Source organism: Adiantum capillus-veneris, chromosome 13, assembly GCF_014529385.1.
Source record: "Adiantum capillus-veneris isolate H3 chromosome 13, ASM1452938v2, whole genome shotgun sequence".
Lineage (NCBI taxonomy): Eukaryota > Viridiplantae > Streptophyta > Polypodiopsida > Polypodiales > Pteridaceae > Adiantum > Adiantum capillus-veneris.
This window is the reverse complement of record NC_140943.1, coordinates 4,487,912-4,499,920: the sequence shown is the minus strand read 5'-3', so window position 1 is coordinate 4,499,920 and position 12,009 is coordinate 4,487,912. Positions and strand designations below refer to the sequence as shown.

The 12,009-nt window shown below is 45.0% G+C and overlaps 1 protein-coding gene across 4 annotated transcripts in view; it reads right to left on the bottom strand.

Moving 5' to 3' along the window:
* Positions 1 to 12,009, bottom strand: part of LOC147443541 (FMN-linked oxidoreductases superfamily protein) — a 102,389-nt gene that overhangs the window by 22,082 nt on the left and 68,298 nt on the right. For 2 of the 4 annotated variants that reach the window (XR_015189975.1, XM_086526341.1), the window contains exons 3-4: positions 2,178 to 2,414; positions 1,938 to 2,085 (exon numbers count right to left, since the gene is read on the bottom strand). Coding sequence is in view for 3 of the 4 variants with exons in the window: in XM_086526341.1 (XP_086382467.1) it covers positions 1,938 to 2,085; positions 2,178 to 2,414 (385 nt within the window). In the remaining variant the exon portion in view is untranslated. Of the gene's footprint in view, positions 1 to 1,481; positions 1,828 to 1,937; positions 2,086 to 2,177; positions 2,415 to 12,009 lie in introns of those variants that run through there. The other 2 variants (XM_086526343.1, XM_086526342.1) reach the window with 2 other exon arrangements.

The window sequence follows — 12,009 nt, the reverse complement described above, 5'->3', positions numbered from 1 at the left end:
GCTCATGAGTATTGAGTCTCGCCCATGCAACAACAAGGTCGACCACCTCTGCTGAGCATTTTCTTTTAGAAAGAGGCTACTTGTCTGACCTTGGAGGCATCGTGAAGCTCCTAAAGAAGTTTGGGTCACTTGATGCTCTGGTCGTGCGTACCATCAATTCTAACACCCACAATGCTCCAATCGAAGTGCCCAGTCATCAAAATTCATTTTTATGTGATACGATAAGTGGAAACCAAGTCGATATACCTAGATGAATCCAAGATAAGCCCCATTTCACCCTTAGAGGAAAGTGTAAGGTATAGACCCATGGTAGTCACCCACAAGACAATATTCAAAAACATTTTGGTGTTCGCTCTCAATTTGGATGCTGGCCCCTCCTAAGGAGTGCTTCGATATCGTGGCTATGGTCAAGTGATCTGTCAGCCTGTCCAATACGCCAATAGGCAGTCCAGGTACCCGGGAGATTGTCCCGCATCTGTATCGGAGCTGAACTTTGCTATTTGGAACTGTGAGGGTTCCTTGTGGACACACCCAGGCCGATTGGAGGAGGTGATGCGGGGTAGAGATGTCATCTTGCTCACAGAGACTTACCACAGCCAAGAGAGAAGCCTCCCACGAGTACAAGGCTGGTAAGCCAAGAGAGAGACCTCCCTCGTGTACACTGCTTTCAATGAGAGTTACCCTATAAGAGCATCACACAACCACATGGCTCTTCCGAAGGATCAGGAGGGAGAGCACCGCATTAATGCAGCACATAGTAGAAGGAAGAGGGAATGTTTTAGGAAAATGACTATTCTTTGGAACCAGAATGACAACCTGTAATGAAAGGGTATGGAAATAAACATGGAGCACCACAACATTGTGTAACTACGTTCATGATTTGCCACTTACATCTCCTAATGATTAAAAGAAGCAAAAAAGAAAGAACCTCAAACAATCTCATTATCGGTCATGAAGAACCATATGTTTGTCTCACGGACTCTCACATGAACTTCATTCACAAAAATTTGTAGGAACCGCCTGTGGATCAGTTCATGAGGGGCACTGAAACAGTTAGCTATGAAACGCATTCTCCCATCCCAAACAGCGGTCCCTGGTGATCATGATGTGAAAGAGGTGGTATTACACACTCTTCCCATAGCAGCATTCGAAGGAAAGAGCCTCAAGGAGAATCATTAGTGATTATGAGAATGCATATGTTTGTCTCACACAAAACGCACGCACAAAAAAAATTTAACAGTGTTTGGGATTATTTCAAATACGGGAAAGGGAACGGTTCTCTCTATGGAACGCGTTCCCCCGCTCCAAAAGCTTGGAATGGCATTCCCTTGTAACTATGATTCAGAAGAGGGTGGTATTGCACACACAACCAATCGAGCCAATGATTTTAGATGGACCTCGCACAAAATTATAGATAGAGCACAGACGGACATGCATGTCAGGGTCCTACAGGCCCGCAAGAGGGCAAAAGAGCTACATACCCGCCACCGCCAAGTCATCTTTGATGGCAAGGGGTCAAATAGGGATTTGCAGCCTATGAGACATCGCATCCAAAGCTTGTCCCTGCGATATGTCCTGATGTCTTCTTCTTGTTTATTTTCAATCAGAGAAATTGAAGTAAATGATAAAAAGAAAAAACTGATAACTAAGAGTTGAAGAATAAGATGAAGACTTAGAATATGCCCATTGCCTCCAAAATTCCTATATTGGCTCAGATTGTGAGCCATATGGGCCTTAAAAAAATAGTAAATATCCACATGGCCGGTGGCACATTAACTCAGCATCTGGCGGAGAGAGACAGCTGATGATGAGGGATCTTCTTTCTTCCTGATTGATTCAGATCAATGACTGAGCATCTGAGAGGTTGCTTTGTATTTTCATGTGAAAACACCAAGTCCTGGCAAACATGCCCAAAAGAAAAGAACAGAAGGACAAACCGTAAGATGGGGTGATAGCTTGCAGCAAGGCTACCACCAAAACAGTTCTCATGACTGACATCAAACTCCTTCTGGCCTTCCCATGGCCTTGTAATGAGTGGAGCTCGCCCAGTGAAACGGTCAATGATTCCGCAGGATTAAAGATGAGCTAAAAAAGCATGGACACAAACAAAAAAGATTTTTCATTTCTATCTTTCCTAAACCAAGATCATGCAAGAATAAGCTTGTGTTAAGACGTACCAAAATTCCCAAAGACATTAATTGCGCATCAGCTCTTGGGAACACAGCGTGATTTTTCCAAAGAATCTTTTGAAAATCTTTTCTAAGATTATTAAGCTCCTCTTTCTCCGCCTCCAAGGGCCTTGAAGCCAAGTCTGTAAGCATGTCATGGGTCCCAGAAAATCGGCATGCTGCACCATATGGACAAGGTTTTCTGGTATCCAAGAAAGGACATTTACCAGGTAAATCTGGGGGTTTCTGCATTGAAAGGACAAATTGAAAAGTGTTAAAGGCATACTGGCTGTAATGATGGATGCACACAGTCGCAACAAAAAATGCTACTAAGTATGCATAAACTCTCAACCATGCTGCACTCTCCCAATTTATGGATTGACACTTCCCCCTTTTTTTTCGTTTGAGAGAGATAGAGAAGAAGAAGAAGAAGAAGAAGACAATTTTAACATCGTAGGAAACTATCCAAAGAGAGAGAGAGAGAGAGAGAAATGAAATGAAATGAAATGTTATATTAACGTCTTCAAAAGGCCAAAGTGACCTATGAGACCAGAAAGTTACAATGCGGTGTATCTGATACAAAGTCAGATTAACAAAATAAATTAAACTAGCATAACAAAATATAAATACTGCGGAGTCCTAAGCTAAGTTGATAGGTGTGAAAGGTGAAAGGCGTGAAATGTGTGAACTAAGCAGTACAATGTGTAGACAAAATGGGAGGGAAGTAGAGATCCATCTTCATCTGCACTCTGGACGACGAAAAAGTATGGCTCGAATCCTTTGTTGTAGCCCCCTTCGAAACTGTGTAGCTCCTCTTCTCCATCGGGGTCGTCTAGATCTCCCTAGCTCCAATGCTCGGTCTATGAGAATGCCAGTAGTGCGGGAAGACCTCTCCACTGTTGGCTGCTCCTCTGTCTGTTCTTCTGGGTGTACATTATCTAGTGTAAAGAAATCTGTGATCTGTCTCTGGGGTTGTCTCTCTTCAGCTCTCCTCAGTAAAGTTTCTCTATGCCTGTGTAACTCAAGTAGATATAGCCCAAGACATCTCTCATCCTCATAACTCATGACCCTAGATAGAGGCCAAAAACCTTCTCTGAATAGACAATGAAAATGGCTTCGTATCTCATAGTACACTGTGCAATGACATATGTAATGTACCTCTGTCTCTGGCATAGTTACATGGGACGGCGGGTCGGGGTCGGGGTCGGGAACGGGGACGGGGACGGGGACGGGGACGGGGACGGGGACGGGACGGCAAAAGTCAAGAAACGGGGACAGGGGTCGGAACGGCAAAAAAAAAAAAAGATTTTTTTTGGCATTTTTTGACCTACACACATGCAACACACATAGAGCATCACTTTGACCACAAATTTACACTAATTAGACCAAACAACATGAGTAATATAGACGCAAATGTGCTTATAAAACATCGAAATTTTTAAAAAAGTCTCCTGCCGTCCCCTCCCGTCCCCTGCCATCCCGGGGACGTTTTGCCTGCGTTCCGGCCTGGCAGCCCTTTTGCCGTCCGTCCCCACCCGTCCCCGTCCCGAAATCGGGCGTCCCCCGTCCCTAGGGTCTGTCCCCTCCGTCCCCTGTAACTATGGGACTCTCTAGCTCTAGATGGCACAAGCGGCATATCCTGCTATCTGCTGGTGTCCCTCTGAATCTGCCAGTCTCAATCTCAAGCTGATGTGAGGACGTGCATATCTGGCCAATGGCACAACGCAAACCATGAGGAAGATGTGTGTCCATATAGCTAGGTCGAATCACAAACCCTCCCCCGTGAGGTGGAGAAGATGCTCTCTATAGAAAGCCATCTTTGTGTCCAACTCCTGTATCGGCTCTATCCATGTCCTCCTCGTGTCCAGCTGGATCAGATCCTGACGAATGAGTCTATTAATCTCTACCCGCGTCAAAGACCTCAAGGGTGCCTGTAGAGAGTATTGAAAAGGAGGCAACCTGTCCATGGTGAAACCATGTGTCTGAAACCATGATGCCATCTATGCATACCAGCATGATGTATCCCCATTAAGAGCTAATTGTCTGGAGGACTCTAGAGCCACCCTGGCATATCCGTCTCTGGTAGTATCCCACAGACTGTGTACAAAGGAGACTGATATGGTAAGCGCCTCAATCTCCATAGGGGGGGCAACTAATTCTGCTCGAATGATATCATGCGGTACGGAAGCCTTGGCTCTAATCAATCGAGAGATCATAGATACCAGGGGCTTCTCCATACGCCTCCAACCATCCTGGCCTACAGAACGTCCCCACACCTGCACCCCATATAACATAGTAGAGGCAACCAAAGTATCAAAGAGCCATAACTTTGTCCTAGGTTCCTGGAACTGAACCTCCGAACACATCCTCTCCATTCCTCCTAGAGCCGCACCAGCTCTAGTTAGTCTAGTCTCTGCTGCTCTTCTCAAAGAAAATCTCGGCGCAGTAAAGACTACCCCCAGGTAAGTGTATGCATCTGTATACTCCACAATCTCCTGACCATATTTGAAAGTAGGTACTGATCTCCTGACCCATTGCGGTGTGGTGTTAAACACCATAACCTTGGTTTTACCTAGGTTTACATACAATCCACTATCCTCTGCAAAACTGCGTAGTGCATCCAAATGTCATTGCATACCTTTTGGTGAGTCAGATATCAGCACAATATCATCAGCATATAGCAACAATGGGATCCACGTCCCTGCCAGCTGGGCACCCCTGTCACCCTCTCTGTCCATGTAATCAGACACCTCATCAACATACATACCAACTAGAGTAGGAGACAATGGGCAGCCCTGTTTCACTCCAATAGTAGAGTGAACTAAATCAGACACCCCTTCCAGAGTGCGCACATGTCCCATCACTGATCTGTACAAAGCCATAATCCCCCAAATCACCTTTATGGGCACCCCCATCTCCTGTAGTATGCGCATCAATCGAGCTCTTGGTACCATGTCAAATGCTTTGCGAAAATCCACAAAGCTACAATAGATCCGTCTCCCATGTGCTCTGCCCTCCTCAGTGATGGCCCTGAGTGTCAAAATATGATCAAGAGTGGAGAAACCCCTCCTGAAGCCGGCCTGGCCCTTTGCTCGTACACCCTCGCCCTCTGCCCAATTACTCAAGTGTTGCTCCAGAATAGATGCATACAACCGTGCCAATGTGTGTCCAACCATAATAGTGCGGTAGTTCCAAGGCTCTGTAGGGTCACCAGCCTTGAAGATGGGCACAATATTAGACAACCTCCAAGTCTCAGGTAATCCCTCACACATGGCACGATTGAACAACACTGCAAGAACCTCCATCAGCATATCCCTGGCATGTATAAAGTGCTCCGCTACTGGACCGTCATGATCATATGCCTTCCCGGTCCTCGTCCTGTCGATGGCCCTTTGTACCATCTCCGATGTAAAGAAAGTGCTCGTAGCTGGGCAACGCTTGGTAGGGTCTGGAAGGGGTTCCTGTCCAAGAACCGTATATAATGATGTCACATATTGGCCCCACACATCAAGTGAAGTAATCACTGAGGGAGGGAAGTGCTCACGGAAGAGTCGCCATGCCTCTCCTGAGTCCCTACTCAAGAACATCTGATATAAGTCTCGCTCCATCTGAGATAGGTAAGCTCGCTTCTTCCGTCGCACAAGGCGTCGGAAAGCAATCCGAGAGTCTGTAAGTGATGACTCCTAAGAGAAGATCCCTCTGAATCTGGGCTCTCATTTCTCTGCACTCCTCATCATACCAACTATTCTGGGGCATGCTCCCAGAATGTTGTCTCTTGCCCGGCTGAGCCTGTGGGTATGCCACTAATGCAGCCCCATGCAGTGTCTCAGTCAGTAGAGTGGTGCACTCCTCCACTGAGAGGCCTATACCATTTGTGCCAGCTATGCCTTCCAATAGACGGTCCCAGATCTCCTCTGTATAAACGAAATCAGTCTCTGGTGTAAATGTATAGCGGGTGTGTGACCTACCTCCTGATGTCTGGGTTATACTATACTCAAATTTAACGGACAGTGTCAAAAGAGCATGATCTACTGCTATGCCCACTGGCCTAGCTCCCACTGTGAAATCTTGAATGCAGGGGACAAAGCTCGGTTGTGTCATAACATAATCCACTGTACTAGCCCCATGTCTATGTGGAAAGCATGTGAAACCGGCTGCTCCAGGAAATCGCTGTAAGCCATTAAGTATGGCTAATCCATGTGTAGTCGTCATTTCTATGAAGTATCTTCCATACTCCGTCTGCTCTCTGTCATCTAAGCATCTGTCAAGTCTCAACTCACCCACATCCAGCTCTCTAAGCATCTCACCTGAAGTGTCGTAGAAGATTGTCTGCGAGTTGCCCGTTCGGGCATTAAAGTCCCCTAGGACGATGATATCACCATCCCTAGAAAACTCCCATATGTCATCATCTAGTATAGAGAAAGGCGACTGCCCTCTTGATGCAGCATACACTGATGTACTGGGAGGAAAGTAACATATGGCAATATATAGGAATCGACCTGTGTCAGCTCTCAGTCTCACCCACATATATCTAGCATGATCATCTCTTCGTACAATATGCAGTAATTATTGTAGTTCCTCTCTGAATTGCACTGCTACTTCTCCTGAACCTCTACTCCTATGCTCAGATCTCGCATTTGTTCTCTGAGCTGTCTCCCATCTGTATCCCACCACATGTGGCATCACCTGTCCAGGGGCTTGATGACTCTCTCAGAAGAATACAATATCCTTGTCTTTGAAACTGTCCTCAAATGCACCCACGTCCAACCTCATAGACCCATTACAATTCCAGGTAGCCATCTTCAATGTGGTCCCATAGGTCTCGCACCATCATGCAGTGCGCCGCTCTAAAATCACCACCCGTCCATCTCTATAGAAGGCCATCTTTCCCTTCTCCCTTGCCGCTGTAATCCCTGGCATTACCTCTCTCACATGTGCGAGCTGTGAGAGAGTCAAGTCATCACCGAGGAAAATGCATGTCTTTTTGAGAGTAGGCCTCTTCCTCAAGAATTCCTTCTTTTCTTCCAACGAGGAGAAGCGTAATATGAGAGCTCTCCCCTACCCTCCATGCCTTTGTGTGCAAAGGCTTCTCCATCCCCATCATGGATGTAAGGCTTGTGACCTCTTTCTCCACATTGTTTATGTCCTTGAGACCGGTCACTCTCACATGCAGTGCTCGCATCCGCCTTCTTTGTTCCTCTTCGAGGTTCATGTTGATTGTTAACCCTCACGGCTCACGGACACCATATCACCTTCGACGGACGTTCTATTATTCACTTGGTAGAGTCAGGTACCGGGCTTGTCGGTCCAATAGGGAAAGGGTAAGAGTGATCGCCGATGAGAGGCGCACTCTAACTGGAACATTCAAGGGATTAGTTGGCTAAGCATGGGCGCCCAAGTGTAAATGGGGTGAGCTCATATAAAAGTCAACTAAACCTAAAATTCACTCATTCTCTCATTTGTGCAATTGAAGAGTGCTCTTGCTCCATCTCCATCTTCTTCTTCTTCATCTCCTTGTGTGTGTGTGTGTGTATGCGAGAGAGAGAGAGAGAGAGTGTACGATCGAGCATTGCGGCGGCACGACGGCGGCGAGGCGGTTGACGCGGCGTAGTGGCGTCTCCCTCTTCTTCGCGGCGAGGAATCCTCCACGAAGCAAGCGTAGAGCGGTGAGTGACACACCATCGTTATCTTTGAGCTTACTAGTTTAGGCTTGTTGTGTGCTTGGAGCCATTTGTGGCTCGCACGCGGTGTATCGGCAAGTTCCTTGCATTGACACGTGCGACATACGCGCACATTTTTGGCGCCATTGTTGGGGAATGCGATACACTAAGCTTGAATGGCACTCTGTGCTTCTTTTGTGGTGCAATTTCTATTGTAGGAAAGGTAAGGAAGGAGGGTGTGTGTGTTGAGAAGAAGGATTTGGTGTTGTACTGTGTATTTTTTTTGGTAATGGAGTTTTCAAAGGTACTGTGTTTATTCTCTATGTATTAAGGTTGTTAGTTTTTTTTGTTAATGGAGTTTTCAAAGGTACTGTGTTTATTCTCTGTGTACTAAGGTTGTTAGTTTTTTGAGTACAATAAGTAGGAAGTAGATCTGTGAGAGTTAATAGAGTGTGTTAGTGTGTAACAGTAGGTGTATTAGTTAGAAGTAGGTAGATAGAGTGTGTGTGTGCTCTGGCGCAGGCCGCGGCGACCTTATCCTTTTTTTAAAAAATAATAATAATTTAAAAAAAAAAGACCCAAGTCCAGACCCAAGCCCAAGCTCACGCTCAGGTCTAGGCCTCAGTCGCCTTTTACAATTACGAATTTTAACTTCACACGTAGCTAAAAATCGATTTTTTGAGGACCAACAAAACTTCAGATGCCCGAAAATTGTGATGTAAAGCACACAGCGACCCTCTAAGTGATACGCTCGTTTTGAGTTATCACACACTTTAATTATAAAAAAAATCAAACATTAAAAACGTAAAAAACACGAGTGAAAACGTACACTTAAAAAATTAAGCGGTTAACTTTCAATAATGGTGCTCAGTATGCTATGGACCGCATAGTACCAGTGAATGCCCTACTTTTAGAGTAAAATTCAATGAGAACTGCAATGCCTGTGGGAGGTATGCTTATCAAGCTAAGGATTGCATAGTATTTAAGCGCGTGATGGCCAATAAACCAACCTTAGCATGGATAGACACACCTCGAGTGCCTGCATTGATGTCGGCCCCACCTCTTGAACAAACAGCACAACACATGGTACCTAGGACCCAAAATGTTATTCAAACAACACCTTTACCACCTCCAGTGCTAGGACCGCAACCACCACATCCGAGAATCACTTCTGTCCATCAAGTGGGTTGTGAGTCATCTATTGCTTGTTTGGAAGGCTGTAAGGAAGATATAGATCCTAATATTGCCTATGAGCTGGATGTGCTTGAAGAACATTCACAATACTACATGGAGGACTATTGGGGACAAGTCAAACCTATATATCAAGTAGCTGCTCTTGCGGCAAGAGGCCAAAACATCAAATATACTACTAGAGACCACCTCTTCAATTCTATGAGTGTGGAGGTCCACATCATGTAGCCGAGTGTCCTATTAGGCTACAAAAGAACGCCACACTAATGCAAACCAATCAAGCGAGCACCTCTACAATGCCAATACTCATGTGTAATCGATGTGGCATAGATCATTTGATTGTCCAATGTCCAAATAATCCAAATGCACCGAAGATCACGCCATTAAACTTGATTGAAGTTACCGAGGAGCCATCCCAAAGTACACCTGTGGTACCAATAAACGTACTCACACGATCGATGCTCCAAAATCAAAATTATATTCTCGAGGAAAGAGACACGGCATCAATTGCCCAATCTCAAAAAAAGAAGAAAACACGAAGGAAGAGATCGCAAAAAACAGCGAAGTCGGACCCCAGTTCAAAGACCAACATAGGGACTGGTGAAAACCCCGTATATATGAACGATGCTGAACAGGATTCGGATTCAGGTGAAACCATGGAGACCAAAACGACCACTAAGATAGAAACCAACAATAAAGATCTTCATGAGCCACAATGGCCAAGATCCAAGAAGAAGATAGAAACTTATCCAAACCCTACAGAGGAGATTGAGCGAGTCAAGCAATTAAGGAGTTTGGTAGAAGATACCCAAAGGGATCTAGAACCAGCACCTAGGCAGATCCAGATTACAGACACCGTCTACCCTATGCAACATCAACCTCACCAAGTCCATAGACCCTTAGCTATACCTGGTGTCATCCAAGAAGAAAGTGACTTAAAGTAATGGGAAAGTGGGTGTACTCACTTCTTGATGGAAAGAATGTTTACAGAGGAACTACCTGATCCTATCGAAGAAATGGAGATCCCATCTTCCCCACGTCAAGGGACTGAAGTCCAAGAGGTGCCGTTAAACATTGCCAAATTGATGGATTTCATGTCTTCTGAAGTTAGAACCACCATCATGTCCAAACTATATAAAGACCCTAAGCTAGTCTTAGCTCTTCGAGCCTTCCTCAATGGAGAACTAAAGTTTGGGCTACCACAATTTGCACAGATGGATAGAGCTGGAGAGATGCCAATAGAGGAGGAACACTTAGATCCACAACCCAACCTAGATGAGAACCTTGTTATAGAAATACCTGTAAACAAGTTGGGACAATACTTTGAGGGTGATGAATCCAATGCGACCATACCAATCACTACTAAGGGATTAACTGTGAAGGGAATCCTTGATGGTGGCGCTGGGGTTAGCATTGTGACTAAAAATTGTTGGGAAACTATGGGAAGACCTCACCTTGTGACCACAACCATAGTAGTGAAGATGGCCAATGCGTCTATTGTTAACTATTGGGATGCTAGACGATCTCAAGATCAAGGTCTTTGGACATAAAATAAGAGTTACCTTCATTGTTATGGATTTCTCCAAGCACACTATGGCATCGGAGATGATCTTAGGACGTCCTTTCATGAGGGAAGCAAAAATGGCGCATGACTGGTCTAAAAACCATGTCTACTTGCAATTCCAAGATTATGTCATTCGAGTGGATCTTGTTACTGGTCGAGCACATCCTCTAGGAAACAGGTTTATAATTGATCATAGATCTGACACCACAGTTCACTCTGCCCCATTGCACTATTGTTACACGTGTAAAGCGGACACTGATGTTGGGGAAGATTCTCCTTATATGGATGTACTACCTAGGATGACTGAGTCGGACAATGTGGATTGGGTCCACCTAGCAACAACCATAGACACTTGGGGAAATAGGAGGACAACCTGGGAAACACCTGAGGGCAATGAAATGCCACCACTCGTACCTTTAAATATGCTAGAAGCAATGTATATAGCTTTTGGCAAGACTCATTCTAATGTAACGAAGAAAACACACAAGTGGGTCCCTAAAGCTTCTTTAGCGACCATAGCTAGTGTTAAAAAACAGAAGCCTTGTAAGAAACGTTCCATTCCCCCTTAGAAATGTAAAGAAATGTTGCGTTGGATTCTTAAACGACTATTGGAAGCCCAAGGCTACTATCAAGGAAATGATCCAATCTGGGTGCCAAAAGGTAGATTGTATTCTTACCTGTCACCTGACCCATGTAAGCCCAATCCTGTAGTTCCAAAATAAATTGACAATCAAGGAAAGAAAAAAATTACAGAATGCTACACACCCGCTTCAGAGCTAGTTTGGGTATCGAAGAAAGAACGATTTGTTCCACCTAGCTCAGGAAGGGGGGAGTCCCATGAAGCTTCTAGCTTCTCATGTAATGCATCCACAGAGGTAAAAGCTTCTCCACAGCCTCCACCTACAATAGTGGACCTCCATAAAGCTACAAAGAAATCCACACCTCCTAGTCTTCAAGAATCACCTCATGAACCACTTCAAGTTCGATCCTGGAAAAGTACCTTACCACCCTTGCAACTCGACGAGGCACCTAAGGTAATAGAAAACTACTGGCAAAAAACCTGCCTATTATCGACTGGAACAATTGGTTTTAAAGGGTGACGAGCACATTTCAAACAGTATGACCTACCCAAGGAAGCGGGGAGTGTTTGCTGACAGTCAACATTCACTCACTCCCCTCTCAACCTTCCTCCTTGACCTCTCAATATCCCAATCTTAGAGAATGTATATATAAAGACTTATACTCACAAAAAAATAAAAAATAAAGAGCAAGAGCAATTAGCAAACGAGCATGCATAATAAAAGTCAAAACATTGACCCAGACCTACAGATTCACATCCGGTACACTGAAACAGAAACCTGTGTCATAAAACACCTTTGATCCTCATCACTCGAGTAATGGAGGGTAGGTAAGATTAGTACGATAG